General features: G+C 40.7%; 1 protein-coding gene across 2 annotated transcripts; it reads right to left on the bottom strand.

Moving 5' to 3' along the window:
- Nucleotides 1–5: 5 nt before the first annotated feature.
- On the bottom strand, nt 6–27,994 carry ace (angiotensin I converting enzyme (peptidyl-dipeptidase A) 1). Of its 2 annotated transcripts, none has more exons than XM_034214825.1 (25): nt 27,354–27,994; nt 23,571–23,738; nt 23,403–23,490; nt 22,130–22,273; nt 21,746–21,949; nt 20,733–20,830; nt 19,877–20,046; nt 19,053–19,276; nt 18,764–18,908; nt 17,564–17,662; nt 17,021–17,143; nt 16,712–16,917; nt 16,225–16,361; nt 13,041–13,199; nt 12,031–12,118; nt 11,802–11,945; nt 11,140–11,331; nt 10,672–10,769; nt 10,136–10,308; nt 5,833–6,056; nt 5,599–5,743; nt 5,334–5,432; nt 5,002–5,124; nt 2,110–2,294; nt 6–547 (listed from the first exon to the last, which is right to left on the bottom strand). In XM_034214825.1, the coding sequence occupies exons 1-25, from the start codon at nt 27,585–27,587 to the stop codon at nt 342–344; spliced, it is 3,876 nt and encodes a 1,291-aa protein (XP_034070716.1). In that variant the 5' UTR covers nt 27,588–27,994; the 3' UTR covers nt 6–341. The 2 variants fall into 2 exon arrangements, with proteins under 2 accessions (XP_034070716.1, XP_034070717.1); XM_034214826.1 differs by having other exon boundaries at nt 6–544.

The raw sequence follows: 27,994 nt of genomic DNA, 5'->3' as shown, positions 1-27,994 counted from the left end.
CACAGTATACATATTTAATCTTTATTGTAGAAATGCAAAGGATTCAACAAAAAAACAATCAATATTCCACAAATGCAATCAATGACTTTACACACATTCATTTAAATCATTTCTTCTCTAAACATTCAAATATTGCAAATAAATTACAAAAATGTAATGTTCTTTTGCATAGGCAAAAAATAATTTCACTCCAAGTGTATACAACAAATATACAAGACTAGATAAGAAGGCCGACTAAAAAGAAAAAGCAATTTCAATCAAGTGTACTGTACGGTACACAAAAACACTGATGTTCACATTGAGTTGGTACTGTGCTAGCAACAGTTAGCCACCACTGATGATTAGTCCTTTTGCTTTAGCTCCATTGTGGATAAGGACTTTTCAGATCCCTTTTTTGACTTCCTGTACTTGTAGCCCAATAGGATGGTGGCGACCAACAGGACCACGCTGAGCACCATCAGGACCCACTGGCCGGCCACAGCAGAGGCACCGTCCACACTCAGACCCAGGAAGCCCACTTTATTATCCGTAACCTTAACTTCGCCTGCTGGACACACACACAAAGGACAAATACATCTCAATGAAAGGAAGGTTTATAACTAATTCACAAGAAAAGAGTGATAATATGTTATATAAAGAGCCAATGTATAGTATGTCGGAAAATTATGGAAATCAGTAGGCTATATCAGAAATAAATAAATATTGAAAACGTCATAGTATATGATGTAAAAATGATCAAAGTATAGTATGTTGAAAAGGTAATAGTATGGTATTTTAAATTAAAGTCATAGTAGGCTATAGTGTGTCGAAAATGAAATCAAATTATGGAAAAGCATAGGAACTGTTTTTTAGAGTCTATATGACTATGTCGAAAATATTGTGAAAGTCATAATATCGCATTGTATGCAGGCATGTATGTTGAAAATATAAAAAGCTAATGGTATTGTTTGTCAAAAAAGTCATAGTATAGTGTGTTGAAAGAAACATTTAAAAAAAAAAGCTAATGGTAGTTTGTCAAAAAGTCATAGTAGGCCTATAGTGTGTTGAAAGAAACATTTAAAAAAAACTTGTAGTACTGAAATTACACCAGATAATTCTCTTCCTCCCTATAGATGGCGCTCATCAAACATGCCTTAAAGGTAAGAATGGAGAAACCAGCTCGACTGCGCTAGAATTTGAAAGTACACAACCGGAAAAAATCTGCCCCTTCCTTCAGACTTCCTTACAGAGCCCCTCCCCCAACACACACACATGACCAATGAGGGCACGAGATACATTTGTGCACGAGATGGAAGGCTGACAGGCAGGTAGGCCATCCAGTTACTTTAGCCGGGCCGGCTCAGATCATTGGTCGTGCTTTTTACAGCGCCACGGCTTCCACTGATGACATTTTTTTATGTATTTATTGTCAACGCATTTAATGTATTCATTGCTATCGGGATGTTAAGAGCATTCCATGGAATATAACAAAAAGTGTTTCTGAAGTGAATTACCTACCCCACCTTTAATCTGTAGACTCCTGAGGCCATTACATATATTTTGTTTATTCAACATATTTTGATGCTTTGTTTCGATCACACTGTTGTTGAAACTGACATAAAAAACGAGGTTAAAAACTAACATATGTCTCCAAAGTACTGTGCATCACGATGAAAAAAGTCATGTTTATTTACACCCCTTTATACACAGAGTGAGGAAACAATCTTTATTATATTCTTTCCACAACAATTAATTATTCATCTGAATTCAGTATATCTCTCCTTTGATCTGCAGCTGTTTTCTTATTCCCATTATCTTTTCCTTGCGCTCTCTTGTTGGTTAGAATCTCATCAATCTAATCTGCACACATCTTTTCAGCACGACCTCATCAGTAAAACAAGAGGAGCAGAATATTGATTTCACTGCAAGCCACAGACAAGGAGAAAAACAAAACGATTGCCCTGTGTGAAAACATTATGCCTTTTATTTCTGGGAAGGATTTCAAAAATCATTTGGCTTGGTGATTGGAAAACATAATTAACACAGAGCAGTTGCCTACATAATTGTGCTTTTATTCACGTTTCTGTGGAAGTGTCAAAGCATGTGGATGGATGGACGTCTTGGACTTACTTTTTGGTTTCCAGTCGTACTCGGGCCACCCGCGAATATCTTGGTTCTTGTTGTTCTCTGCGTCCAGCCATTTAATGAGCGGTTCGAAATACTCCATGAGAGGCTGGGCACTCATTTTTGGCTGGCCGGTGATCATGCTCATCGCCTCGGGCCAGGGCTTGCTGAAGCCCAACTTCATCACATTACTGCAGGGACAACACAGAGAGGGTCAGAGAGGAAGATCAGTAGCAGGAGTGTGTTCTAGAGATAATTAAAACACTTTGCATGGAGCATGTTTTCACCAGCTGCCTGCACTGACAAATACTTGATGGAACTAAATAAACACAATATTCATTTTAAAGGTCCCCTATTATACTGTTTTTCATCAATATATTATAGTTCTCAGTTATATACAAATCATGTCTCTGAAGTGTTTGGCTCGAAACACCATCATTGCAGCATTACCCATAATCCCCTCTGTTTCTGCCCTGTTTCAAAAAGGGCTAATTCTCTGTCTGTTACTTTAGATGAGAATAAGGAGCCCCTCCCCACGCCCCTCTGAGAGACATTTGGTTACAAAGAACACAATGGTGCTCTAGGAGGAGATTCAGGTGATAAGGTAGGTGTGGGTGGGGGTTCCCTTGGTTGCTGATTGGCTAATGGTTACACAAGCCAACAAATCGTTATAAATATGAATAATACATTTTATTTCTATAGCGCTTTTCTTGAACCCAAAGACGCTTTACATTTGGGAGGGAGGGTAGACAAACAAAACAAGAACAAAGCCAAAAAGAAACAAAGAAACAAAACAAAACAGAAAAGCAGTCAGGAGGAAGTTGGTTGAGAGGGGGTGGGGCTTATGGATACAGAGTTGAAGAGGTGGGTTTTGAGGCGGGACTGGAACAGGGTGAGGGACTCAGACTCATGGAGGTCTTGGGGGAGGGAGTTCCAGAGCTTCGGGGCTGCCACAGAGAAGGCTCTGTTCCCGAAGCTCCGGAGTTTGGCCTTGGGGATGGAAAGCAAACCGGCTGAGGTGGATCTGAGGGACCGGGGTGGTTGGTAGAGGATGAGGAGGTCAGTGAGGTAGGGGGGGGGGGGGAGGTAGGGGGGGGGGGGGGGGGCAGATGGTGGAGGGCTTTGAAAGTGAGGACCAGGAGTTTGTAATGGATGCGGTGTGAAACGGGGAGCCAGTGAAGTTCTTTGAGGACCGGGGTGATGTGATGCTGCTGCTATTAGATCTCTTGCATCATTGGGTATATTTAAACATGCATTGTTATCTCACTTTCAACTGGTCTGTACTTGTTATTAAAGGTGGGGTAGGTAAGTTTGAGAAACCGGCTCGAGATACACTTTTTGTTATATTCCATGGAATGCTCTTAACATCCAGATAGCAATGAATATCTGAAGTGCTTTGACAAAAATCCATAAAAAAACGTCATCTGTGGAAGCCGTAGTACTGTAAAAAGCACGACCAATCATTTTAGCCGGCCCGACTAAAATAACTGGATGGCCTACCTGCCTGATCTGTGTTGGAGGAGGGGCTCTGTAAGGAAGTGGAAGATTTTCTCCGGTTCTCTATTTTCAAATTATATCGATCTCGAGCCGGTTTCTCAAACTTACCTACCCCACCTTTAACTGATATTGATGAAACTGATTTGCTTGACTGTCTCAAATTGTAATGATTGTGTGCATTGCTTGAATTTCACTTAACAGACTGTATGTGGTTTGTCTTGTGTGTCATGTTTTGTATTTTGTCTTTTTGTTTATGTATGTCTGTAAATTGTTGCTATTGTCGGGACCCCCTTGAAAACGAGATGGTGCATCTCAAGGGGTTTATCCCAATGAATAACATTTCTAATAATAAAAATAATAATGCCATGATTTGGTGTGGGTGAGGAGTCTGGCGGCTGCGTTCTGGACACGCTGGAGTCTATTGAGGGATGTAGTGCTGATGCCGTAGAGGAGTGAGTTGCAATAGTCAAGGCGGGAGGAGATGAAGGCGTGAATGAGTCGCTCAGCTGCAGGGCGGGTGAGAGAGGGACGGAGTTTGGCAATATTGCAGAGGTGGAAAAATGAGGTTTTTACAACTTGACGGATGTGGGGCTCGAGGGAGAGGGTGGGGTCAAATATAACGCCAAGGTTGCGTGCCTGGGTGGAGGGGGAAACAGGGGTGCCATCAATGGTGACTGTCAGGTTGGGGGTTTTGCTGAGGGTGGATTTGGAGCCGATGAGGAGGAGTTCAGTTGTATTGCTGTTGAGTTTGAGGAAGTTGTGTTGCATCCAGGATTTTATTGCAGTCACACAGGATTCGATGTGGGTGAGGGGGGGGGGGGGGGGGTTGTTATGACATCATAAAGTGGCCAAAATCTGATCAGCTCATTTCAGACAGGTTTTTATATAAATGGATCAGGCCAAAAAGAGAGCGAATCTTTTTTCCTCAAACTTTCAGAGTCTCTTTACACAGAGGGGACGTCCCACATGTTGATGTAGAAAAGACATGAAGAAGAGGAGACACATGTTGATGTAGAAGAGACATGAAGAAGAGGGGACACATGTTGATGTAGAAGAGACATGAAGAAGAGGGGACACATGTTGATGTAGAAGAGACATGAAGAAGAGGGGACACATGTTGATGTAGAAGAGACATGAAGAAGAGGGGACACATGTTGATGTAGAAGAGACATGAAAAAGTGGATTTTGCACAATAGGTGACCTTTAAGTAATTTCTTGTATTTATGTTCATATTTGAAATCCATTCTCTAATGAGGAAAAATCTGAGATTTGACTTCACTTCTAATGACAGTGAATGCTCCATAGGTTATGTAAAGGTTTTTCTTCTGAAACATTAGTGGTTGCATATCATTCTCTACCCAAGGTGTTTATAGATGGGTTCACTTGTGTCTTGCGTCTTACCCCATAAGCGTCCCAGCTTCTTTAGACTTGTAGATATCGCAGGTATGAAGAGGCCCGGTATGCTTGGCGGCTTCACACAGAGCCTTGTGGAACTGGAACTGGATGACGAAGCTAACGAAGTACCTGATAAAAGATCATTATGTCATTAGTTTTGCTTTAAATTCAAGAAGAAAGAAAACATCAATCACGTCAATTCTGCCTGAGGGTGATTCATTTTCTTTGTAGCCAGTCAAGGATCCTGCGTTTATCTTATCTTTACAAAGTTCACTGGAGCTGTTCCATCTGTTCGTGCTCAGTTATCATGCTTGTTCTGCAGAATCAGGAACATTTACCTCACGTATGGCACGTTAGCGGGGATGTGGAACTTTGCCCCCGGGTCAAAGTCATCCTCAGTACGGGTTACAGGTGGACACAGTCCCTGGTATTTCATTCTGCGAAGCAATAAAGAAAAATCGAGTTGTTATATAAGTAAACCATTTACAAATGTATTAATTTATTATAGTCAATCTGCTCCTCACTGATAACTTTTGTTTAATTAATAATTGATTAGAAATTCTAGATGATGAGTATTGCACTTTGTTTTGTAAGGAACTTCACCTGAGGTTCCACCACTCTTTGTTGTATTCACTCGATGGGATGCGCCCGTCAAATACCTTCCATCTCCACTGATCCATCAGATAACCAAAAGGCAGGAAGGCGATTTTGTCAAGCGCCATGCTCATCAGGAAGTTGATATCACTCTCTACAGGAAGGGACAGAAACACAAGATAATCAGCATCGTTACAACATCACAAGTTTCCACAGAACTGCACGGTACTAATGGTCACTCACCATAGTTGCTCTCTGCTTTGTCCAGGAGGCCGATGCTCTGCAGATGTTTGGGCGTGGACACGGACAGGGCGAGCACGTCGCCGATGGCCTCGTGGAAGCCGGGGTTGGCTCCATCGCGGAAGGACACGGGCTGGTCTTTGTACTGCAGGAAGTACTGGACGTGACCCATCTCATGGTGAACCGTGATCAGGTCGTCCATGGTCACAACAGTGCACTGTTTGATTCTGGAGACACAAACAAGGTCTAATTACAGAAAGAACTACCTATTGATGCGTTTTTTCTTGCAATAACACATAAAAACTGTTTTATTCTGACACCTTTAGCCTACGTTTATTTGATTTTTCCACTCTTGCATGCATGGCCGTATCTACCATTGAGGTCACCGAGGTCCGGACCTCGGTAATATTTCCCGAGCTGTGTTTACAAAACTTGTGAAATAATTGCACTAAACGGGGTTCTTTGTAGTACTTCCATTTACTGACCATGGGGGCGCTGCATAACTACGTAGCCTCGATTAAAGCAAACAGAAGAAAACGACATGTATCAACAAATCACCGCAGCCCGGACTTGTACCGGAGCAGCGGAGGAGTTTATGTTTATGTTTATTAAGGATCCCCATTAGCTTTTGCTCTCGACAAAAGCTACTCTTCCTGGGGTCCGACACTTAAAACAATACAACAATAATACAACAATAATACAGCAACATTTAGGACATAAGTCCTGACATCATTAATAACATTAAAAACATTAAAAATATCACCAATATCATCAACAACATGCGATCAAATTAAATTAGGGTTCACAGCTCACAAGGGTACATGGTCATTAGTAGATGGCCCTTCAATCTCTTCTTGAAAGAGGCTCTGGACTCTATTTCAGTAAGGTAGTTTGGCAATGAGTTCCATTCCAGTATAGCTCTATAAGACACAGAAGAGTTCAGAAGATGTGTCCTGGGTTTCGGTGCCAGTAGATGGCCTGATGTAGCTTGTCTAGTCTTATGGTCATGCTCGTCTCTTGTGTAAACTATTTGATCATAAAAATACAGTGGTTTTTTGCTAAATTGGACATTTAAAAAAAAAGTGATAATACGAGATTGCAGACGTTTCTCAACTGGAAGCCATGATAGGCTTCTATGCATAACTCCAATATGAGTGCGCTTCGAACAGTGTAGAGCTAGTCTGGCAGCCTTGTTTTGAGCTATTTGTAATTTCTGTAAATGTGTTTTTGCTGCTGATGACCATATGACCGGACAGTACTCAAGATGTGACAAAACCAGAGACTGAATGACTTGTTTCAAAGTGGTTGGTGTTACATACTTTGTACATTTTCTCGCCACAGCTATGCTCCTTCCCATTTTAGTTACGATACTGTCAATTTGCTTTATCCACCGTGAACCAGAATCAAGAACAATGCCAAGCAACTTAGTCTCGTTTACCTGTTCCACTGGCTGACCAGCCAGTGTCAGGCTTAATTGAGGATTGCTGCTTAACATGTGTCTGGATCCGAACACCATTGCTTTTGTTTTTGCAATGTTGAGTACCAGTTTGTTATTGTTGACCCAGTCTGCTATGGCTTTAATCTCTATTTTAAGTAGATAGTTTAACTCACTGCATGTTGATGCTGTACTGTACATCGTGGAATCATCAGCATACATTATTACACTGGACTTATTTAATACGTAAGGAAGGTCATTTGTGAATATAGAGTACAACAAAGGCCCAAGCGAACTCCCCTGTGGGGGGAGTGATGAGGTATCTAGAGATCTGAGTCCAGAGGAGGAGTGATGAGGTATCTAGAGATCTGAGTCCAGCGGGCTGCTTGTGTTCCTGTTCATCAGGACGTCATATGAGCAGCAGATCCTGTGTGAATGCTCTACGTTAGTCAGTGGACGTCCGACAACATGCACACTAACTTATATTGCAGCTATAGGCTAAACTTTGGTTTACATTGCGTGAATAAACTAGCTAGAGAGCTAAAGTTAATTACATTCATCCAATGTCAGAAGGATTACCTTTTAACAAACGTTGTAATGCTTTTCTTTTATTTCAATTTGAGTAAAACATCGAAGATATAACATTGTATTGTTTTCTTTTTACACTGACTCAGATATAATGAAAAGACTACGTCAGTCAGTCGAAGCTCAGAGAGAGAGAGAGAGAGAGAGAGAGAGAGAGAGAGAGAGAGAGAGGAGAGAGAGAGAGAGAGAGAGAGAGAGAGAGATAGAGAGAGAGGAGAGATAGAGAGAGAGATAGAGAGAGAGAGCGAGAGAGAGAGATATGAGTTAGAGATATATATAATCGGAGAGAGAGAGAAAAATGTGATGTATCTATAACAATAGTCTTGTGATTATGTCGTAATAACATACAATTGTATAAAACACAATTTGCTTACATCTTTGTTCTCTTTTGAGAATCAAACAAAAACAGATTTAAATAAAAAAAGAATGCAAACAAACAAGTGAAATGAACTAAATAGCTGAATTGCTTTTGATTCACTGGCAGGAGCGACAAGTGAGGAGGAGCAAAAAGTGAACAACGAGGGAGAGATTGAACAAAGAGAAAGCGTAGAGGACAGAGAGAGTAATGAACAGGAAGAACACAGAGAGACTCAAGAAGATGGAAGAGAGGCTGTAGGTTAGCCATCAGGGCCCTCTGTGAGGGCCTAAGATATTCTACAAAATAATATTTAAAAACATTAAAACAAATTATATATTTTTTAATATATTTTTTTAGTTATATTTTTCATTAGTTTTACCAAAATAACTTGATTTAATTGTATTTAAAATAACATTTCCAAAGAAATAAATCCTTCGAATCTGCCTATTCAGTTTATGTTGGAATGTGAAGAGTTAAATGAAAGAAGCCCCTCTCTGCGAGTCTGTGAAGAGAGGAGCTGTTGGACGTCCAGGCGGTCCAGCTATGAATTCACAGAGGGTTGCTATAGTAACTGAACGATAGAGTAATGTCAAATGACAGTACAATTGACCAATCATATCTTCCCGCTAAATGGGTGGGTGTTATTATCGCGGACTTTATGACAAGTTCTGCCCGCTGTGAAACGTTTCTTGTTTCCATAGCAACAACAACTTCCTGTCAACAGCGTTAACTCGCCTTCAAAATAAAAGCATGCCAAATTACACTTAAGACATACAACTGCAATGAAAGTAACAAACACAATGCAATATCCTTTTCAATTTCAAAGAACACAAATAGGGTTATTTACAGGTGTTGTTTTGTGTGGTAGAGGGTCGCTTTCATTGATGCGTTTTGCACCCCGGGCCGTTGTTTTGATATTCCGCTGAAGTATACGTATACGCTGTGACGTAATAACTCGAGGGAAGGGGTGGGGGTCAGAGGGCCTAGGTATAAAAGTCACGGCTCGCCACTGATGTTTTGTGATCATTTTAGCCTCGTCTGCATGTCCAGATCTAATAACAATCAACTGATTCTTATTATGTATTACACTTTCAAAATAATTGATGCTGACATTGTCAGCCCACTGACATGGTTTGAAATCGATATATTATCCAATTTGTGACCCCCCATAGGACTTAAAAAGCACCATAACTAGATCATGAAAATCCCAAAAATCTCGGGGGGTATCCCCCGAACTCCCCTAACATGTTTGGACCTCGGTATTTAGGAAATCCTGGATACGGCCCTGCTTGCATGACAAAGCAGAAACCTCTGGTGCTGAAAGGTGAAGTCAACTCGAGTGCCAATAATTGCAGTTCCTTAAATTGCCACTAGAGGCTTGTTCCAAAAGCACGTGAATCCCCATAGCAATGGCAAAATGGCAAACTTAACAGCAAAATGAACATGTCTAGAACAAAATATAATTTTTGTATCTATAGATTATTTACTCATTGATGACAACCCGTTAAAATTCATGTTATGTTGAGGATGAGACTCAACCCATTAGTAGATTTGTCAGGACTACATCTATTTGTATTATGGACTTTCTACGACCTATAAGCGGGAAATGTAATACTATATTGTCCCTTAATCTATATGACTATACCGAATATAGCTTTTGTGGCAAGAGATTACATAGTATTGAGAGTTTTTGATTAAATAGTAGTATTATACTGTATGTACACTACATGAGGAACTACAGGCAAGGTTATCAGTTTCTTATACTAAAATAAATCGCAAGTTGCTGCTTATTCAACTTCCATATTACATTACATTTTGTGTTTTACATCTACACTTATTTTCTTCTGATGTGTATGAATGTTAGGCAAGACCATCATGATGTCAGAGAGCACTGATGAACTTACCAGTTAAAAACAAGAAAAACTGACCTGAAGTCTTTTTTGTTGTAGAAGTCCCATGCAGAGGCGTGACACACCACCTCGCGTCCGTCAGACGGCTTCTCCAACATGGATTTGTTCCAGAACTCTTCTGGCATTTTGATCAGACCCAGAGAGGTGAAGAAATTGTCTGATTCCTCAAACATTCTCTTGGCGTCCCAGCCCTGAGCGAGAAAAAAAGAACATCAGATGAGATGTGAGTGTGAATGTATATAAGCAGTTTTTCCCGGAAATGAGGTATTTCACATTTGGACGTTTTAGAATATGTGTGACTGCACAAAGTCCAAACAGATGCCCGTTCAAAAAAAGTATAGGAGGTAACGTACCATTGAAAATATGAACACAGAATATATTCATGTTCATGTACACTTTATGTCAGTTATGGATGTCTGCTGTTTATATCCTCCACTATTCAAATCTCATTTATTGTTGGGCAAGCGTGTGTGTGAGTGTGTTTTCTTTGATTGTCCTTATATATTTATGTGTGAAAGAAAGCTGTGATCATTATGGCTCTTGTGTTCATTCACCTGGGCCACCATGGCAGGAGTGGCATCGACCTGACTGGCATCTGGGTAGGGCATGACCAAATCCATGATGCCAGACCACGTCTGCGCCCACATGTTGCCTGAAAGGACAGAAGATGGCATTCGTATATATTTTTCTTCTAATTTATGGGGCAAGTCATTCTCCGACGGTGTTAAACCGAGTGGGCTTTGTGGCTTTGAGTCAGTCCAATCGCTAACTCTGAGGAACTGTCACACACAATCTCACACCTGATGCCTCTGAAAGCAAATTAAATCCTGTCTAAATCCAAATGCATCTACCAGCCAACAACAGATTATCAATGGGGTATGCTTCCACACAAAAGGAGCATTTGGGCTAGAGTGTTAGAATCCTTTAAATTCCAAAGTGACATTTCTGGAAGCAGCCCCCAAACATTGTACTTAATCACAGTGCAGCTTTATGAAAAGGAGTCCCAAAGCGTCCCTGCTTACCCAGCAGATGAGCAGGGATGGGTCCCTTCAGGTTGATGCGCTCAGAGCCATACTTTTTAAACAGAGACCTGCGGACGTAGGCGTGCACGTTCTGATAGAGCGGCTCCAGCTCCTTCCACAGAGCCTCCAGGTCCTCCTCAAAGGTGGGGGTCTCGTACAGGGAGCGCCAGAAAGCCCCATTGTCAGAGTGGCCTACAGACAGCACCAGGGATACAAGCATTCATCAGTGACGTGTATTTAATAAGAGTATAATAATAATAATGTAATACAATACTTTTATGCAAACGTTTTAAGCCAATATCCCTGAAACCGACTATTTAAGGTATTTAGACGTAGCCTCTTTTTTTTTAACAAAACACAGAATGATATCCTTATTGTTCACAAAATGTATTTATGTTTTTCCTTTGTTATTCGGTCATTAAATCTGCCAAACTGTATGGGATAATATAATTTCACTAATATTAAAACGAGAAGAAAAACCATGTAAGTGGCCAGGTTAGTAACCAAATAAAAAACTGGCAAAAAATAATACAGAGCATAAAATGACAAGATTATACCACTTTCATGTCTTTCATTAATTTGCATGAAGATTGTTGAAAAATTCAATTGTCACACTATTCAAAATACCAAGGTGGATGTAGAATTACTCGTTGAGGTCATACCATTGAGTTTGGCAGCTGTGTTGGCCAGTTCCACATATCTCTTGTAATCCTCGCGAAGCACTTTGCCGGCAACATCTCTCCATCCCTTCCAGGCAAACAACAGCTCGTCATAATCCCTGGACTCTGCCATGATCTTCTGGAGATCTGAAGGGAACCATATCATTGTACTCCTTGTATCAAATACCAATATTTGTTCCCTTTATGATTGACATGTTTTTCACACACTCACCTGGATCCAGCGGTTGGCATGTACCATCATCTTTGCAAACCTTAGCCACACTGTACTTGGTCTCCATGTTGGATATAAGAGTGTTGTACTGAAAAGGTAAAGGAACCCACCATTAGATCGATTGTTCTTAAAAACAAACATTGTAATTATCAGGTCAGAGCCTTGGCTTTTAATAAGATATTGAATTGTTTTGCACAGAATTAGGTGGAGCTATAAATAAAAGGTTACTGAACGTACCTCTGGACCTATGAATATGTGCACAGCCCTAACTACAGCACCTTGTGCGCTAAGGTTTAATGGTTTTACTTTGCTGATTGGGATATCAGTTCAGTATCATGGAGCTAATGCGAAGCCCTGATGGGGTAAACCCCCATTACAGTGTAAATAATAAGCAAAGTCTAATGCTAAGGGGCATCACTTTTTAGTGTCGTCCAGAACGCTCTACTTCCCTTTTTCATGTTGTGCTATTGCAGCATGTTTCTAAATTTTATTTTATTTTTTGGTTTTTGAGCAATATTTGGGCGTGTTGTCAAATTGAACAACTGGTGTCTTTCTTTATTCTCTCACAAAATGGCAATTTGCATTTGTTTTACCTGCAAAGCATTAAGTTGTTTTATATTTGATGCAAACATCAGGGATTTAGTGTAAGGGAAGCTTAGTACTTTAAACCTGTGCTGCATGTTAATGGACTGGGACACAGTTCATTTTAACTTCCTCTAAGATCTAACTTTGTGTACTCTTGGTTAGCACCATTACCGCTTTTAGCTACCTAGTGTTTTGTTAGCTAGAACTAATGTATGCCTATCACTGTGAGTAAGCGTAACAGACACATTTCCCTCTATTAGGCGTCCATGTTCATTGTGTTACTGAGTTTTCTGCATCCCTGTTGCATGTACAGTGACAATTGTTTATGGAAAGCACATTTTTGTTCCCAATTCAACTAAACCATGAAACAATTTCTATAGAGCAGTTATATATAATCGTCAAACTAAACCCAGTTCCCTTCACACCTCCTCCAGTTCTGCCTTGGGCAGAGCGGCCCTCTCAATGTCGCTGAGTTTCTCGACGATGCGTTTGACCGAGCCGTCCGTGAAGTCGGTGGTGTCGTACTGACGGGCCTTCTCTCCGTACTGCAGGGTGTGGGCCGACATCTCCAGGCTCTTCTTCAGCTGAAGAGGGATAATGAATGAATACTCTTTATTTGTCTGTTCTTACATATGTAGCAGTGGAAGCAGGCTAATTGCATGGATGAAATGCACAGATGATACATGCATGCATTGGTTAGAGCAGTGCTTCTCAAATCTTTTTCAGTAATGTACCCCCTTTGAAACATTTTCTCAGCCAAGTACCCCCTGACCGACCCCGAAATGTTTTGATAGAAAAAGCCTATATATATATATATATAATTACAATATAGTAATGTTCCATCAGTGTGTGATTTATTAACTCCTTCATGCATGAATTACAACAAACTAAGGATATTTTCATCTTTATGCCATGAGAAAAAAATGTTAAACTGATTTTTAAGTAATATATGTTTAACAAACCAATGAACAAAATTATATATTATGCAAAAAATATAAAATACAATACACAAATATTATAATAAAATCCACTGTGGTGCCTGATGTGCAACTATACCATCCGAAACCCCATGCATATACAAGAAAACAGCATTAAATTAGCAGTCCCTAATGTAGTGACCACAATGCATGAAAGGTTTTTTTTTTAAAAAACGTTGTAACTGAAAAAAAGTGCAATTATAAACAAACCATGTAATAACACTGCAATTACACTATTTAGGAGTTTTAGGTCCGATGCCTCCAGTGCTTTGGAGGATGTTGTGAAGACTTTTCGCATCATCTCTTGCGAGGATCTGTACTCAGCAAGTTTTCTCTTGAAACATTCCGGTGGTTTACCAACAGTGGCGGCGCTAGGGGAAGGCTACTTGGGCTCAAGCCCCGGATGTTTTCTGAAAAGCCCCGGATGTTTCACTTAATGTTTTTTTTTGTGTTAAAACGTCTCGGGAGTAATGTGCAGTACCAAAGTCCACCAGAGAGGCAGCCGCTGCGGGACAGTAGCCTGCGTACTGCGTAGCCTTCCCTGCCCTGAAGAAGAAGTGATCCTTCCTTCCTAGTAATTATGATGAATTGGAAATGGGGGACCCTGATGTAAACAAGACCCTTAACAATTGTATGTTTTGAGCTGAACTGTACCCAATATACAAGCTGTTAATAAACTGTTCAATCAATCAATCAATGCCTGACGAGTTTTAAGCTAATAGCCTATAAAGTTATGGATATTAGAAAGCTCTTTTCATCGAAGCAGGCGCCACAAGCTGCAGCAGCATCAGTATCAGCAGCTGACAACAATGTCATCACCAGCAGTGAAGAAATGGATGATGTTTCAGGTTTGTTAATCTAATGGTGATATCTGCACTCTGGCTGACTGAGTAAGAAGTGAAAAAGAGTGATGTAACGTTAATGTTATAGCTAGTAAACATGGAGTAACCACACTAAGTATACCCTTATATGTTAGTTTGTATACAGAACATGACTAAAAATTATCCTAAGATGTAACGTTAACCCTTCATACCTCAGTCTACTTTTAAGACACTAAAATAACGTATTATAATTTTTATTTTGTTTTCGCGTGTGGAATTATAACGGCTCTCGTTTCAGTACACATAACGGAACCATAGCAACGGAACTGACAGGCAACGGAACTGCAGGCAACCCTCTGAATCAGACTCCGATTGGCTGTGACTGCATCCACTCAGAGTGTCCGATTCAGAAACGTGACTCTTACACTCTTTACGTCACAAACAAAGATGGTGGATGAGAATAGATTTATAAAACGATAAGCAATGCGCCAGAATCATCCTTTAAAACTCTACGCACATTTGTTTCACCGAAATAAGTAAACGACTGTATTTGAGTGAGTTAAGGCATTAGTTTGCTTCATTAAAGGGTGTTAATTAATAAGTGTTCTTCAGTGCCTTTTGTCCGCTTTAAGGTATTATTAAGGTAGGGTTAATGTTGCTCTCAAAGTGCACCAGATTGATGCTTTTACCTTCAATATTTAAAATATATATATTCCCGGGGGAGCATGCCCCCGGACCCCCCTAGAGGAGGCGATGACCCCCCTAAAGGATGTTCGGTCCACCCCCCACTTGTAAAAAAAAATAGCACTTTACCCCTGCACCCCCCTCAACAACTCCTGGGCTAACCCCCGGATCTCCTACAATCCTAAATCCGCCACTGCTTACCAACATGACACAGGTGTTTGGTGCTGAGATGTCTCTGGAGGTGCGCTGGTTTCATCGAGCTGTTGGCTGGTTTCTCCCCACAGAAAAAACACAATGCCTGGGGCGTGTTGCCATTTGTTGACGTGAATCCCATCAAAGCATACGCATCCTGATATTGACAGCATTTTGTTGGCTCAATTTTGGCTCTCTTTTTTTCTCCGTTGTCCACGTTCCCTGCTGTAGTGCTGCTACGTTTAAACCACGATTCCATTTCAATTACTATTTGTTATAATATAATATTGCAACTAGCTTTCCGCTCAGCGTGGTTCCGGTCTAGAGCCTGATTTAGCTCTGGTTCTACCGCAGCGCAGCCGGCTCTCAGTACCGAAACCCGGTTCTTAGATGGCCCCACTCGGCTGCCCGGCAAGAACCAATACGCTTACGTCGGAGGGGGGCGAGATTAACCTGAGCAATAACAATTAATGGCGAGTACGGCATTAAAAGTTGTAACAAGCAGTAGCGCTGAGCAAAGTAACTAGAACACGACCACACACTTGTAAAAACAGAGAAGAACCAGTTAAGCACCAGAAAAGCACAAGAACGGATCTTGAACCCTTGGGGGTTCTAGAAATATTTAATATAACATTTTATTTTCAATTTAATTTATTGTACTATGATTATTTTTGTAATCATGCATGGTATTTTTTGTAATGATTATCTCATAATACCCCATTTGAGAATCACTGGATTAGAGAATGACTAACTCAGTCCATTACTGATTCATTGACACATTTTCGATTAAGCAATACTTCTTTGATGATGCTTTTATTAATTCATGCACAAAATTAACAAAACATGCAATGGGTTTTCACATTTGATTGATGGTAGATGATGCTTGAACAACGCTAAGGTGATTTCAGTGGAGACGGCCTGTCAGAGGGTCTCACCATCTCCTGCTTATTGGCTTCATTGATGTCAGTGTTGTACTTCCAGGAGGCCTCGGTGTAGGCGTTCCACACAACCTCAGCTGTCCTGTTGTGCTCTTCTAGAAAAGCCTTTGCATTCAGCTCATCCGTGTTCTTGTCTGGTCAAAATAATGCACATCAAATCCAAATAGTTTCACTTTTAGCTAAACAATAGCGTGTGGAGAGGGAGTATATGTTTGTACCGCTTCCAGTAGATAATAAAAATGTAATGTTTGTGTGCATGCAAGAGAGTATTGTGTAATAGACTGAGGGATTTTACAGTTTACACTTTTAAACCATCCTGCAGACAACAAGATTCCTAGTTAAATCTTATAGCCAAAAAATACAATTTTCTAACTTTTTTACTTGATTCATCGAGATGAGTACTTATACTTTATTAAACAATATAATGTGAATGTGTTTTATCGTCTGTTGTTTGTTGACCGTTCATTTTGAGCGACGCTCTTACCAATATCTTCAGGGTAGCCCTCTGGGATGGGAGGAACCCAGTTAAAGTCCGGCCATCCCAATGTCTCATTCACATTTTGCTCCTCCAGCCACTTAGTAATGGGGTCAAAGTACTCCATCAGTGCGTTGGCATCCAGCCTGTTGGTACCAATGGCCGCCTGGAGCACCTCAGGCCAGGGTTTGGAAGAGCCAGCCTGGAGAATTGTCCTGGAGAAGGTAGAATACAGCTGTAAAACACCTTCACTGTTTGCTTCAATCCAGTATTCATGATCTGGGTAATAAACAAAGGAGACCCCGACAAGTCACATACTTTAAAACTGCCCCAGCTTCTGTAGAGCGGTAGATGTCACATGTGTGCAAGGGACCCGTGTGGCCAGCTTTAACACACAGTGCTTTGTGAAGCTGGAACTGCAGGATGAAGCTGATAAAATACCTGCAGGGAAAACAATTACTCCGTTATCTCTTTAGTAATATGTATTTACACTACTGCTTTTCAAAATGTTCCAAATATTTAGTTCAAAAAAGACAAATCAAGAGATGTAACTTAAGTAGAGTATTTACTAGAGTGCAAAACTACAAATGTCTTACATTTGAAGGATGCTGTAAGTGTGTGTTTTAGCAACAACTACACAAGATGATGTTTGCCTGTTATACTAAGTGTGTGTTTGGCTACATGTGTCACATTGTTTAAGAAACCAGCTGGGGCTTATTTCCTGAAGCTTCCTGCTATTGTGTGGTTATTGTATCGTGTAAGACTCAAGGGCCAGTAATTGGAGGAATGCATATACAAAATATGTTCATTGGCTTATTGTGTTCTGTATGTAAACTATTACATCGAGAAAAAAAAAGCTACCTGATGTACGGCGTGTTTCCAGGGATGTGGTATTTTGCCCCGGCATCAAAATGCTCCTCTGTGCGTTTGGTGGGTGGGCAGATGCCTTGATATTTCGTCCTTCAAAATGAAATAAGAGATGGATTAAAAACACACTGCATAGGTTACATAAGACATGAGTTCTGGAAAATATATTGAACCTAATGAGGATAGAATTTTTCCTTATTCTTTAGCTTTTATGTATCCATTAATTGACAGCTGGGCATGTGTGCTCTTTTTCCAGCAGCAGCTACTAAAGTGTGAATGCAAGCTAGTGAAACCAGCTCTACTGTTACTACCAACAATCCGGCCTAAATATTGTGCGGCTGGGATTTGCTGAGTCTCAGTCAGTGGAAGTGGATTGGCCAAAGGTTAGCCAGTCTGATAAACTCACTTAACTCTCATATTTTTAACATTTTTTACTAGCCTACAGTATATTCTACAGTGGCGTGAGGGTTCCTGAAATTCAGGTTTGGCTTTTAGTTTTGATGTGCCACCTCAAGATTTTCAGCGGACCCATCAGGCCAGCATATAACACATTTCTGGGAGCTCAAATGTCAAAGTACTATGAACAACTTACTGAATTCATGTTAGAAGCTTTTGTTTTTCCATAATATATGGAATTACAATTCAAAACTATATGTTGGATTTGGTAGATTTTAGTGATGAATCTAGTAAAAATGTATCATCCAATCCATCCAGCTTAATAGAGAGTATTAACTTATTGTTTAACTGTCCGATCTGCAACTGTTTCGTTCCCTCTCACAGTTGTCAAAATGTATTTTATTGGCTGTACATTACCTGCTCAAAACTTAACAGACTAGCTCATAAACATAGAGCATTTAGCAGCTACAGATATCAGATGGATGTACTGTAGAGACTAAAACAGAGCTAATAGAAAGTGAATATTGGATTGTAACTTATGAAGTGGACATGAATGATAATGCTAATAATGTCCCCAAGTGGCCAAAATAGTGAGTTATTACAGGTTTAAGTCATTTTCTAAAACAACAGACCATTGCATAGTTAGCATCAACACCAGTGGGAAACAGTTACTAGCTGTAGCTTCTACTGTATGCCTAAAGACATGAGTTGTTTTCAAAAAAAGTAATTAATCATCACACATCCCGGAAAACAAACTATTGTCTTAATGTGAAGTATCTTGTAAGTATATGAACCTACCTGAGGTGCCACCAGTCAGCGTTGTACCGCTCTGGAGGTGTGTTTCCACTGAACACCCCCCATCTCCACTGGTCGATGAGGTAGCCAAAGGGAAGGAAGGCTATCTTCCCCAGAGCCATCTTCAACAGGTAGTTGGTGTCCGTTTCTGGAGAAACACAGTGCAGAAATACTATTATTTTAAGCATTTGATGATGAATTAGATATTTAAAGATTCTTCTAATTAAATGTTTGCAATTCATCCACATCTCTTCTTTGGGAGGGTATTTCAGTGGCTTGGCTTAGTCTCTACCTGTGTCAGAGGTCGTAGTATTCAGTAGTCCAATGGTGTGCAGATGTTTGGGTGTGGAAACGGAAAGAGACAAAACGTCGCCAATAGCCTCGTGAAACCCGGGGTTGGCTCCGCGACGGTAGCCCACAGGCAGGTCCTTGTACTGCAGGTAATACTGGATGTGTCCCATCTCATGGTGAACAGTAAAGAGCTGCTCCATTGTTACTGTGGTGCACTGCTTGATCCTAAAGACGATGCAATTACATTATATCATCACGTTTTATAAACAAGACGAGCTATGGAGTTGGCAATGAATGAAGTGCAACTATTAACTGAACTCACTAAATCATTTTCATATAAATGAAAGCTTTAGCGCAAGTTCAATAAGGAAGACCTAACACGAGTCACTTACACGTCACTCTATGGCTCCCTTCCCCCCTCATTAAATACGAGGGCGTCACCCCTCAGCAGCCAATCGCTGCACATGCTAAATTCCTTAAATGCCTGCTCTTCCTCCCTGTCAGTTGTCATTGCAGATGATCACACGCAACCCGCCTCCACCCCTCTCGCCTCCTGTCTCCTTCAGGACAAAGCTAAACCTTCCTCCTTCAGACCGGTCTCACCTACTCATCACCACCACCAGTGTCTAGACCCCGGGGATTTCATCGGAGCGGTTCTTTCCCTCCTGAATGATTATCCTGCAAACCGGGGCCTAATCGCCAAACACCATTACATTCTCCTGTTGTATTATCATGGCAATCATTTCATTCATATGACGTGTAAACAATAAATATGTAATTCTTACATCACGTCTCTCCGGTTTGAACTGCATTCGTTGACGTTACCTGAAGTCTTTGCGGTTGTAAAAGTCCCAGGCAGACGCATGGCACACCACCTCTCGACCCTCAGGCTTCACCAGCATGGATTCTTTCCAGAACTCCTTGGGCATCTCGTCTAAATTCAGAGACGTGAAGAACTCCTCGGCCACACCAAACATGTGCGTGGCGTTATAGCCCTGTGGAGGGGACACAATTAATGGTTCAGCTCAATGCAATCTGATCAAACTAGAGTGATATAAACGCAGAGAAAAAGTTGGATTCATGATCTCATTTGAAGATGACTGTCCAACAGAATCCCGGTTGCACACAGTCTTTTTATGTCTATTATTTAGAAGCCAAATCATTCATGGTTATGAGCAGGAGCTGTAAAATCATATTTTTTTTAATTGTAAAAGTTATTTATTTTTGATTCATCTTTTATTTACAAGGAAAATGTACGCAAGAGGGGGTAGGACCAGAAAAGTAGTTTTAAGCTTCTTCTTGCCCCTGTTGAACATGACAGAGACTATTTGAGAATTTATTTTCTTTTTTCTTTTAGTTGTACCTTGAACGTTTCTTTTTGTTATAATTATTATTATTATTATAAGGAAAAATTATTATTGTTGTATGTTTTGTTTCTGACATGTTCAATAAATTGACTAAAATATAAATAAATTAAAATAAAAAGAATGTCTTAATGTGTGCATATGTATAAATGTGTCTGTTGATTGTGTGTATATATAGGATATACATATTTTTATATATATTTGTATTTTTGTATTCGGGATTGTGGGAAACGGCATTTCGATCTCTCTGTCTGTAGGCCTACACACAAACTGAAAGATTGACGATAAAGTTGACTTTGACTTTTCCCCATACTTACTTGTCGCTCCATTTCTTCAGTCACATCCAAGTTGGGCTTGTCAGGAAATGGGATCATCATACCATAAATATTGTTCCAGGTCTGGCCCCACATATTTCCTGAGAGCGAGGAAGAAAACACTCTCAAGCAACAATTCTGACTTGTTATGGGATACTCCGTCAGGGACACTGTAGGATATCGCTCTTTCACAGTAATGTGATAAGCACACAACATGACCTGCAGTGGTGCGTCCGCACCGCGATACTGTATTGTTCCTGGCATGTGTGATTACATCTTTGAGGCTTTTCCAAGCTTTGATTAACTAATCACCATTTACATTAGGGAGTTATTGGAGCGGTGACAACATATGTGTCACTACTCCAACACCCTTTGTGCACAATATAATTACCAAGGTTGTTTTAACTGAGTTTTTAACAAACTACCTAAAAGATTAAATATAAGACTTGATAAAGGAATTTGTAATTGGATTTAGATTACATAAAATGCAATTGAACCGATTCCAAATCGTATTATAGGCCTATTTTATATGATAAATCTGACTTGAAGATACTTTCTTGAATTTCCATTTTGTTGTAATTGCAGGTGTGCATTTGAATAAAAATTCCCAAAGATCTCAGCTTGTGATTTTCCCAGGGAATGTTGCCAGACACCTATTTTATAATACTGCAAATGCAGAACTATCATCATTGAAACATAAAATGATGGCCAAATTACCCAAGGATACAAAAAAAGCCAGTAAACATTTTGGTTAGGGTTGTTATCCTCTGCCTATGGACAAATGAATCCATGGTTACATGCAAGTCATACTCTTCACTTAATATTAAAATACATTTTCCAGGAAAGGGTTGAATAAAAGGCATGGGTAAATTAAAGAGCCTTTTCTGCACTCCCAAAAGAGGAAAATCTACTCCTTCATTAAGCATACTGTCGTTTTGACAGTCTGTATGTCATGTATCACACATTAACGGCTCTTGTTAAAGTGTGCATAGCAACATAAAAAAGTGAATTCCTACCCATCAGGTGGGCAGGGATGGGTCCTTTCAGGTTGATGTACTTTGGACCGTACTGGTTGTAGAGCTGGCGGCGCACAAAGGCATGCAGATTCTTGTAGAGCGGTTCAATCGTCCTGTAGAGTTTCTCTATATCCTGCTCAAAGGTCTCATACAAGCCTTTATACTCGTACCCAGAGCGCCAGTCAGCTCCAGTGTCAGCAAACCCTAAATAGGACACATTGTTATAGTTCTCTCTTTCTCACTCTTTATCTTTCCCTTCCCTTATCAGTCATTAATGACCCTTGACTCTCCTTGGGCTGCTTTCATGTCATTCTAAAGAAATGATGAATTAGTCATTTGTACCGTTATGAGCTTCAATGTTAAAGGTAAAGGGGGAATTCTTACCATCCGCTTTAGAGGCTTTGTTGCTGAGCTCCACAAACTTGGGGTAATGTTCCCTGAGAGGAACACCTGATGCATTGTGCCAGGCCTCCCACACGTACAGCAGCCTCTTGTAGCTCCTGGAGGTTGCCATGATATTTGTGAGTTCTGCGAAATAAAAAAAATATTGCACCGCATTAGTCGTGAAAAAAAGGATGGACTATAATGGGAGGCTGACCTAATCTGGAATGCAGACAAAACGTTTTTCCAAAAACAATGAAGATGTATTGTGTTTTAGTTGACTTCATGCTCTCTCTCAACAGGAAAAGCCCAGAAGAGACGCATATTCAAGAGATTAGCTTTGAGTAATGACAACTCCATGATATTCTGAGCGTCATGTAAAACAACACACATGCCAGAAATAGGACATGAGGATGGAACAAGTTGAAGACCAAAGAAGATGCTTCAAATGGTGGAAAAAGTAATGTTGACAGTCTGGTTGTTATTATAAAGACTAAAAGGATGAACCCTGAATAACCCTGCTCCACCTTAAAATGTGACAAAGACTACGAAACCAGTAATCATTTTCAGACTGTGCCTCGTCTACCTGCACATAATTAACGTTTGTACTTTCATAATTTGATTTTAAGTAGAAATAACTGTTTTTGTCATTTTGTGTGCGCCGGCAAGGATTTCTCACAATGACTTTTGGCAGTTGTTGCTGACAAAACACAGAGCCATTGTTCAGCGTTAAAAGCCGCCGACATGATGTTTCTATAGCTTTTTACTCAACACTTATGAGCCCACATACATAACACTTCCTTTGGAGAATTCTCCGAATGAATTTTGCCCATCCTGTTACTTTTCCAAGGGCAGATAATATCTAAACCACTTGGAACCTGTTTTTTTTTCAAGACTTCCCCTTCCTCCTTGTTGTGTGTTTCATACTTTTCAAAATTGCTCCGATCCTGTTTTCATGAAAAAGACCAAGGCATCTGTATCATATAATTCATGCATTTTAAGTCCCAAACTGAGTCGACATTACCTCTGCCAAGGAGTTTGTGTTCTTGTTTTGTCGGTTGTTTTTTTGTCAGAAGGATTACAGAAAAACTACTCGTCTGATTTTCATGATACTTGGTGGAAGGGTGAAGCATGTGCAAAGAAAGAGCTCATCGTATTTTGAAGTGGATCTGATTCATTTGGCTGCTGCACAAATTATTTTTTACTTTTGTTCCCATTGCGTGGCCTTGGAGGTTCTGCGCTCTCCAGTGGCCTTTCCAGCTCTATATTTACTCACCAGGATCCAGGCTCCAGCTTATGTTCGGTTCTGGATGCACCTTGGCCGTTGAGTAAATCTTGTCCATAGTGCTGAGAATTATGTTATACTGGAGACAAAAAAAAGAGATTAGAAGTCAAAAAAAGGTCAGTTTCACATCAATGTTCCCATTAGAAAACAGCTACACACCTCCTCTCTCTCAGCCAGGGGCAGGTTGGCCACTCCCAGGATCATAATCTTCTCCATCAGTACTTTGTCTTCGTTAGGGATAGTGAGGAGAACCTCAGGAGTGAAGACCTGTTTCGCCTTTAACCCCCATGCTGAGGAGAAGGCCTGCTCTTCCAGGGATGCATTCACCTACAGAAGAAAAAAAAAAGTAGTAACCATATATTCGTTACTTAAAAAACAACAATCTAAAAGTGAAAGGCCTGCCAGGAAGGGCAAAAGAGTATGTAGCATAAGACAATTAGCATCTTCATGTCTTAAAGGTCCCCGATTATACAGTTCTTCATCAATATATTATAGGTCTCAGATATATACAGAACATGTCTCTGAAGTGTTTGGCTCCAAACACCAAACAGATCATTGCAGCATTACCCATAATCCCCTCTGTTTCAGCCCTGTTTCAAAAGTGCTGATTCTCTGTCTGTTACTTTAGATGAAAATAAGGAGCCCCTCCCCACGCCCCTCTGAGAGAGATTTGGTTAAAAAGAACACAATGGTGCTCTAGGAGGAGATTCAGGTGATACGGTGGGGGGGTTACCTTGGTTGGTGATTGGCTAATGGTTACACAAGCCACAAAATCGTTATGACATCATAAAGTGGCCAAAATCGGATCGGCTCATTTTCAGACGTTTTAATAGAAATGGATCAGGACAAAAAGAGAGAGAATCTTTTTCCCTGAAACTTTCAGAGTCTCTTTACACAGAGGGGACACATGTTGATGTAGAAGAGACATGAACAAGTGGATTTTACATATTAGGTGACCTTTAAAACGAGTATTCAGAAATGTTTTCCCTTTGTAGTCAGTTTTTTTATTGATGTGACAGGAGTAGAACATGGGCAGAATTGAGAGTGCATTGGGACACAGTGGACACCTTTGAGTGGTGTGGAAAGAACCACCTGAGCTCAGTATTGCCAAGATAAAGACAAGGAAATTATGGTTGGCATGCAATTTGGTGAAGACATAAATGGTCTTTTACCGCTTTCTCCCCAAATTATAGTCTAGACTCTTAGATCCTCACTGCTATTGTAGCAAACCAGCCTGCATATCCACCAGTTTTGAGCTGAATCATCGTGATGAAGAATGTGCCATTTACAGAGGGCTGTTCATTGCACTGATTACCTGCAAGCTCTTATTATAATATTTAACAATATTAGTTGTTATCCAAAAGACAATCATAAACCAACTGTTATTGTTAAGATGTATCATAAAATTATGTGAAGACTATCCTCTCATCTAATACCTTCTGTTTGGTTTTCTTAGAAATGACCAACAGACGCTTGCGTGCCTTTTTCTCCCTTGTTATAACTGCTTTAACTGCAACACGTCTCCATCTGTACCTTGATGTGTTTCTTGACATCTTCCCTCTTGGATCAATAAAGTGTTATCTTATCTGTCTATTGAGGGCAAGGACAGAACAGCGAAACAATCATAGCTCAAGGATAATATTTGAGAAATGACTTGATGTTCATGTATGGCCTCGTTGGATGTCAGGAGCTTTTCTTTACGGCACTCTTAAAGGTCATGGACGGAGGTGTTTCTATGTGTAATGACAGTGCTGGGACAATAGATGGATTCAAGGCTGCTGTGCATGGATTTGTCACATTGATTTGCTCCAATTTAAAATGAACTACTGCTGTATTGTGACAGCACTTTCTTTCTGTCCTTTGCCATTTGATTGCCTCTTTTTTTTTTACTGTGTTTAAACCCTGTTAAAGTTGAGAAATCACACTGCATATTGGGCTGGCTCAGTTACACTTGGTAAACATGTTCATACTGTTGAGGTTACCACATCCTGATGAAACTGGTCAAACAGTGGCTTCATTCCAGCGATGTTTTCGTGGAAGTGTTTCTTATCTGTGTCTTTCTCACAGCCCTCACTAAAACAACATGCTGCAGAGGGAACACTGGAGACAGTGAGCTGAAGCATTAACTCCGACCTTTGTGCTCTCAATCTACGTCTTTTTCTCAATGGTTTTTTCCAGCCTGCCTACACCCATCCATCCTCCCAGATAATCATTCTCAAACAAAGAAGCACAATACAGATACCGACATGCCGATTCTCTTTTCTTCAAGGTCTTGTTGTTAGACAAGCTGCAAGGAATATTGTCATTTGTAAAGAGGTTACATTGCCTTTTAAATTATTATACGTTTATACTAATTTACCCTTTGAACACATAAACTGGACTTAAAAAGCAACACCAAGGGTTTATATCCACAATAAAAAGCACATGCTCATTGATTTAGCTTTTAAAAGCTAAGTGAGTATCTCGTTAAATATAGAGGTAGAAATTGTTGAATTAGTAGAAGAAGAAAAAAAACGTTCCCAAAGGATTTGTACTGTTATATATAAGGTAGTTCTCCAACTTCTCATTCGAATCACACAGAAAAGCTAGCAGTGAAGCGAGCCTCAGGTCTGATTGTGACACTTGAAGGCAGCTAATGGTATTTCATTCTGGGGTTCAAAGGACATGAGCCATTGATATCCACTCATCAGTTTATATTTAGCTTGATTCCACATGTCTAACATGAGCCAAATCACCCTCACCTCGAAGCCTGGGAGGCAGATTTGCATGCATGCTTTGTGTGCTAAGGGCCCAGTGTACATTTTGCAACTTAATATGCCACCTTATTACAATAGTCACAGTGTTAAGCAATATATTTAGAGTGCAGTTGGAACATTATTTTCTGTCAGGGTGAATCGCCCCGCTCTCCCTGGCTGCCAGTTTAGATGCAGCTCAGGGCTCTGATCCACTTTGATCCCATCTTTGATCTGCCCATGCTCGTACATTACATCTAAAATCCCACTCATCTTCCACCTTACTACATTCTGGAGAGCAGAACAAATTCTGCAGTGTGACCCTGTTGACTCTGGTGAGGTGGGGGCTCCACATTCACACCTATTCAATGTGTGAGGAGACCAAAGCCTGGACAGTGTACTGAAATCCTGTTGTGACAGCTGTCCAAGCAGACGTATACAGAGGCTTTGGCCAATTTGCTTTTGCAAGTTTTTATGACAGAATAAGCTTGTTTTGTTCGCACATAGCCATGAATATGGATGTATTGACTCTTGTGCCTGAAGGCAAATAAACAGTCTTTCACACTGTGCAGTTTTATTGCAGTCTGCTGCCTGGCTGTTCACTTCTCCTGCTTTATTGCCAGTATCCTCTCCCCCTCGTCTACAATGTTTATGCAAATGTTTCACAGGTGTATACTGAGATGAAAACCATAAAGTGTTTCAAATGTTTCATATCTTGTCTCCACACATTTCTGTTCAGATAAGGCTGCCAATGTGGACAATTTGGATAATAAAGACCATTGGTGTGTGTAAAACTGCATCCTGTGAATCCATCTGAAGACATTTTATCAAGTAAAAAATATCATAAAACACACAGTTAAACTAATGAAAAGCCAACCAAATGCCATGCAAGGCCCCCTAGAAATGTTTTCGAAACTTGGAGACGCTCGCACCGCAGGCATCCAGATTTGTTTTGTATTTCAGAAAAACACAAGCTGAGTTGGCTACGTTGGGAGGAAACTGAGCATGTCAATTTGGAGAGAAATGAATAAGGGGTGATCTCCAAATCAAGCAGGGCTCAGCTCCACAGAAACCTTTGACCACGCATTAATTTACACTGACGTGGTGCCAACGCTGGCGAGAACTGATTTCAATGGGCCAATTTCATATTTCATAGCAGCATGAGAGAAAGGTTGCCCTCCAAGCTCTGAGGCTCCAGGAGCTGACTCACCTGAAGCTCTGAGTTGTGGTCTGTGATGTTGGTGTTGTAGTTCCAGCTGGCGGAGGAGCTCATGAAGAACACCTCCTCGGCGGTGCTGTTGTAATCGTTGAGGAATTTCAGGGCATCGCCCAAGGTGTTCTGATACACCCCTGGCAGCCAGCTCTCTGGCAGAGCCTCACAGAGTCCACACACTGGCAGCAGCAGCAGCACTGACCACAGCAACCTGTCCATGCCAGTGGCCATGGTGAGCCTCCACCCAAGACCAAAATGGAGAAAAACTTTAAAAGAGTTGGAAGGAGCTAAAAATACACTTTCTCCCAAGAAGTGAGAGTACACCTTCCCCCAGGAGCTGCTGTCTCATCCGCTCCCTCGCCTGGCTGCTGGTGAAATGCACAGAAGCCAATGAGAGCTTCTTTTTAAGTGTCAGTTTAACCCTGCCCACACTGCCTTCCCTCTTTCCACTTGCCCACTTACTTACTACTATCTTTCCTCCGTCCCTCCTCCTCCTGCTTTCCGTTCAGCAGACGGAATTCAGATGGATGCCGGTATCTTTGATCAAATCGAAGTTTGCATAACTGTACTAGATGTGAGATGATATGACACACCAGTGCAGCCTGCCTGTGGAGTGGCGGATCCTCACTAACTAGCAC

Source organism: Gymnodraco acuticeps, unplaced genomic scaffold, assembly GCF_902827175.1.
Source record: "Gymnodraco acuticeps unplaced genomic scaffold, fGymAcu1.1, whole genome shotgun sequence".
NCBI classification, from domain to species: Eukaryota; Metazoa; Chordata; class Actinopteri; order Perciformes; family Bathydraconidae; genus Gymnodraco; species Gymnodraco acuticeps.
This window is presented reverse-complemented; position numbering and strand designations above follow the sequence as displayed.

What these genes read in the sequence shown, in the direction of transcription:
- ace (XM_034214825.1), bottom strand. Translation starts at nt 27,587, where the DNA reads ATGGCCACTGGCATGGACAGGTTGCTGTGGTCAGTGCTGCTGCTGCTG. An exon ending in CATCCCTGCTCATCTGCTGG is followed by an intron (nt 10,770 to 11,139) that starts GTAAGCAGGGAC and finishes CTGTCCTTTCAG; the next exon opens with GCAACATGTGGGCGCAGACG. An exon ending in CTCCTGCCATGGTGGCCCAG is followed by an intron (nt 10,309 to 10,671) that starts GTGAATGAACAC and finishes TTTCTCGCTCAG; the next exon opens with GGCTGGGACGCCAAGAGAAT.